Source organism: Cynara cardunculus (assembly GCF_001531365.2).
Source record: "Cynara cardunculus var. scolymus isolate 2C chromosome LG 2, CcrdV1, whole genome shotgun sequence".
Classification (NCBI taxonomy): Eukaryota; Viridiplantae; Streptophyta; class Magnoliopsida; order Asterales; family Asteraceae; genus Cynara; species Cynara cardunculus.
The window spans coordinates 8305687-8311139 of record NC_037529.1 but is presented as its reverse complement, the minus strand read 5'-3'; the positions used below and the strand labels follow the sequence as shown (position 1 = coordinate 8311139).

Below are 5453 nucleotides of genomic sequence, written 5' to 3'. Positions count from 1 at the left end.
TATATATATATATATATATATATATATATATATATATATATATATATATATATATATATGAAATCAAGGTTATGAATGTATGGAAATATCATGATTGTATATATATGAATTATTATGTTTTAAATAATCATCATTTAAATCATTATTAAAGATTAAAAAAACAATAAATTAAAATTAAAAAATCATTGCCAAAAATAGAAGTAATTAAACAATTCAAAGACAATATAACCGTCCCGCAAATTAATGGACTTTATTTTTAATTAAAAAATGTAAATGACAAACTTATCCTTTTAATGAAAAAATTTATAATAAAAATGTCTCCTTAATAAATAATAGATCGACAGTTAGGATGACTTTTGATGAGTTGCATCGGTTGTAACATTTTGAGAGGTTACATTTGGTTTGCATTATATATAGAGAGTTCATTTTCGGTGAGAATGATGAAAGTTATGTGAGAAAGATAAGAACGAATCTCCACCATTGGATCAGTTATAATTGAAAAAAAACAATAGATTAACACTAATAAGATACACCAAATCAATTTTCTTCTAAAACGCAGTTCATGAGTTGGTTTGTGATAATCGTGAGAACTAATCTCAACCATACATTAATAAATAAATTAAGAAACTAATATTTTTGGTAATTTAACTTAAATTTTTAATTAAAGAGCATTTTAGGTATTTAAATTTTTTTATCTCTCCTGTTTCCGACCTCCGGTAAATCTTATTTCGGCGAACACCATGCGATACCCAAAATACATCAAGATATACAATGTGATACCCAAAATACATACAATGTGATATTCAAAACACACCAAGTAAACTTCGAGACCACTATGATACCAATTGTAGTACCACTATGATACCTACGTTGTATGTATGTATATGTGTGTGTGTGTGTACATATATATATATATATATATGGGGAGTCATTCAAGGAAGAACGAGATACTACTATGATACACATCATGGACGATGTGATACCCAAAATACTATGTATTGTGATGCACACTGTGACCTATGTGATACCCAAAATTACTTACAAGATGCAATGTGATACACATTGTGACCTATGTGATACCCAAAATACTTACAAGATGCATTGTGATACACACTGTGACCTATGTGATATCTATTCCTATGATCAAATCTTCAATCAAGAACATACTTCTTAATTGGTTTATGAAAAAGAAAGAAAACCCTGTAAATTTTCCAGATCTAGGTACAATGCAGATCTGGGTTTAAAGAAAAGCAGTGTTGTCCAAAGATACCATTAGATATATGAGAAGATCGATCTCAGAAACTTCAATACTCAAATCGACCAAACCCAGATTCATGACCGGATTTACGAGCATTTCCACCAGTCAAAAGTTTGTTTCGATCCCGCTGGTGATCTTTGAGATGCAGAATTGTCGCCGGTTCACGGCTGACAATGATGATTCTCCATCATTGTTCATGAACAACGTCATTTTCAAAGCAGGATTCAAAAGCTACAGTTTCATCTCTTCAAAAATGGAAGAACCACTACAACAAAATCGGTTTTATAGGACACTCCCAAATTCTAAGTGTCTTAATAGACCTCTTTATAAGACTTAGTTTATAAGACCAAAAAAATAATCTAAAAGTGTTGTAATAAGTTTATATGACCTTTTTTGACGTCGTAATAAGTTTTTTGTAACACTTTTAATATAAAACGTTTCATTATCAACTTTATAGGATACTTTCTCTCTCTCTCTCTCACACACACACACACACACACATATATATATATATATAAACTCAATTTTTATAGGGCATTTGTTTTTATAATACGGTTTTTCAAATAGTTTTCTATAAAGTTGATAATGACACACTTTATATTAAAAATGTCCTAAAAAACTTATTACGACATTAAAAAACGTTATATAAACTTATTACAACACCTTTAGATATGACACTTTATTTTTTTGGTACTATAAACTAAGTCCTATAAAGAGATCTATTAAGACACTTAATATTTGGGAGTGTCCTTAAAAACCGATTTTGTTGTAGTGAACAATGAATCGAATTCAAAAAAAAAAAAATTGTTAGGATTTTGGAAAACAAGAATCTAAAAGATTTGTTGTTGTCTATATTACAAAAGAAAGTAAGAGGTAGATGAGATACATTTACATCATGAACACCAAAAACCAACCATCGTCTGCTATGGCGGAGCTCAACAATATAATGAGTGAACCACCTAACAACCATGCACATGCGCCACCATCGACAGTGGTGCACGCTTAAATAGTTGTAATCTTGGAGAAAACCCCACTCTCACATAGTATCAAACCTACTTCTACTAATCTTCACATCGGAAACCAAATATTGTTGCCAAAATCTTGAAATAAACGCCTCCACTTTCTCATTCAACTCCCCATTCGACAACATCGCCGCCGACGTGATCGATGAAGGCGTTTGATGGGGAGATCGAGGGAATAATCGATGTAGATGGTGGTCAGTAGCGGGGATGAGGTCGGACAAGATGACCGGAGGAGGCCACCGGATTTTGGTCCCTAGGTGCTCGTGTGTGTGTATACAAAATTACTAATTTACCCTTTATTATTAAGCATATATATATTAGTCTCTTGTTAGGGGTTAATTAAAGAATTTAATTTGAAAGCGGTCCCAAGCCTCTACTATACAAATTCCTAGCTACGCTTTCTACCAAACCACTACTAATTAAGCTAATACCAAATATTAGTTACCCAATCTAATCACAAAAAACCACTACTCGTTACAATGAAACTCAAAGCTTTGATGGGTGATGGGGAAAAGAAGTTTCTCAAAGGAAACACACCCTCAACCATAAGTCATAACTACGAATTTAATGCACTTTCGAACCTTCCAACTACATTTACTCTCTCCAACTCCCTTTTATTTTATTTTAAGTACACACCACACCCGTCTCTTTTCACCTCCATAATTCACCCATGGCAGCTACCGGAGAACAACACCTTCTCTCCACAGAAATCGTCAGTCGAGGAATTCAACCATCCGGTCCTGACGCCGGTTCCATAACTTTTTCCGTCAGGGTTCGCCGTAGACTACCGGACTTTCTCCAGTCCATCAAGCTCAAGTATGTCAAGCTTGGTTACCATTACCTGATTAACCATGGAATCTACTTGGCCACCGTGCCGCTGCTGCTCCTGGTTTTTGGTGCGGAGGTCGGCGGCCTCAGCAGAGAGGAGCTGTGGCGGAAGGTCTGGGACAACACTGCTGGCTATGATCTTGCTACTGTCCTTGCGTTATCTGCTCTCTTCATCTTCACTTTCTTTTTTTACTTCTTGGCCCGCCCTCGATCCATCTATCTCATCGATTTTGCATGCTTCAAACCAGATGAAGATCTTAAGGTCGGTAAATCAGTTATATATATATATATATATATATTGTTTAATTATGAATTTGCTGCGATATATATATATATATATATATATATATATATATTAATTGATCTCTTGAATTAACTGCAGGTGACGAAGGAGCAATTTATGGAGCTAGCAAGTAAATCCGGAAAATTTGATGAAGCGAGCCTTGAGTTCCAGAAGAAGATACTTGAATCATCAGGGATAGGAGACGAGACGTACGTCCCAAAGGCTATAATGTCGCCGGAAAACATCACCACCATGAAAGAAGGAAGATCAGAGGCGTCCATGGTGATATTTGGAGCAATGGACGAGCTCTTCCAGAAGACCGGTATCCGTCCAAAGGACGTCGGGGTACTGGTTGTAAACTGCAGCATTTTCAACCCCACGCCGTCGCTGTCGGCGATGGTGGTCAACCACTACAAGATGAGGGGAAACATTATGAGTTTTAATCTGGGTGGGATGGGTTGCAGCGCCGGAATTATTGCCGTGGATTTGGCACGTGATATGCTTCAATCCAACCCGAATAACGTGGCGGTGGTGGTGAGCACCGAGATGGTTGGGTTCAACTGGTACACGGGTCGGGATCGGTCTATGCTCCTCCCCAACTGTTTCTTCAGGATGGGTTGCTCCGCCGTGATGCTGTCCAATCGCCGTCGTGACTATCGTCGAGCCAAGTACAGTCTTGAGCACATCGTTCGAACCCATAAGGGTGGTGATGATGCCAGCTTCAGGAGCGTATATCAAGACGAAGACACCCAACGATTTAGAGGATTAAGGATCAGCAAAGATATCGTGGAGATAGCCGGCGACGCCATCAAAACCAACATCACCACCTTAGGTCCATTAGTCCTCCCACTCTCCGAGCAACTTCTCTTCTTGTCCACCCTCGTCAAACGATTCCTTTCCGGCGCCACCACCCCAAGAAATTCGTCTCAGCTGCTGACATCTTCCTCCTCCGCCACCAAACCTTACATTCCCGATTTCAAGCTGGCGTTCGAGCACTTCTGCATTCACGCCGCCAGCAAGACGGCGGTGAACGAGCTGCAACGCAACCTGGGGCTCACCGATACGAACATGGAGGCATCACGAGCCACCCTCCACCGGTTCGGGAACACCTCCTCCAGTAGTATCTGGTACGAGCTGGCGTACCTGGAGGCAAAGGGCCGAGTGAAACGGGGCGACCGGGTTTGGCAGCTGACGTATGGGTCGGGTTTGAAATGCAACAGCGCCATTTGGAAGTCCGTTCGTCACATAGAAAAACCATCCACCAACAACCCTTGGATTGATTGCGCGGATAGGTACCCCATGACTATGGAGGCTTTTTCTCAGTCTAGCTAAATCCAGTCCTTCAACTTTCATTGAATTACACTTTGGTACCTTAATATAATAAGAGGTTTAAACTCCTTTAAGAGAAAGGAAAACACCATAAAAGTATTATAGGAGTCTAGAATTGAGCCATGGGATTAAAAATATACGCATTTTACATGATGATATGAATATATACATATACATACTTGTATATGTTTGTTCAAGTTTATCATTTTGTTGTTGTGTTTGTTTAGTATTTGTAAAATGTCTCTCTATATATAAAATAATATAATGTTTTTTATTTAAAATTGTCTTAAAATAATATTGTGATTTTTTTGCAGATGGAACATATTATATAACGATTAAAACCTAAAACATTAAATTTAGCAACACCTAATTAACTTAAACATATTTATATAATGAGAACAGGAAAAAAAAATGATAATCAGATAGTTGTAGCTTCATCAATGAAATTGAAACTAATATAATATATTAAAGAGTTACTTTAATTTTTACATTTGCCGTTGTCTTAAACCTCGTAACATACAGAGTCGGAGTTGAAGTGTTGATTATAGATGCATTAGTTATAAACAAAGAAGATTCAGCCTTTTCACATGACCAAATAAACAATTTTAATAATCTGTTTACGAGTATATATATTTAAATCATATAATGACAAATTACATACAGATAAAAAAATGCCCATGAGGTTTTAGGTAAAAGTAAAGAGGCATACCACAGTGGTGGGTCGGGTGGACTG

General features: G+C 37.0%; 1 protein-coding gene across 1 annotated transcript; it reads left to right on the top strand.

The window, feature by feature from the left end:
* Positions 1-2950: 2950 nt before the first annotated feature.
* On the top strand, positions 2951-4953 carry LOC112507453 (3-ketoacyl-CoA synthase 10-like). The gene is made up of 2 exons (XM_025112048.1): positions 2951-3370; positions 3491-4953. Exons 1-2 carry the CDS (start codon positions 2951-2953, stop codon positions 4721-4723), a joined length of 1653 nt encoding a protein of 550 aa, XP_024967816.1. The 3' UTR covers positions 4724-4953.
* The last annotated feature ends 500 nt before the right edge of the window (positions 4954-5453 follow it).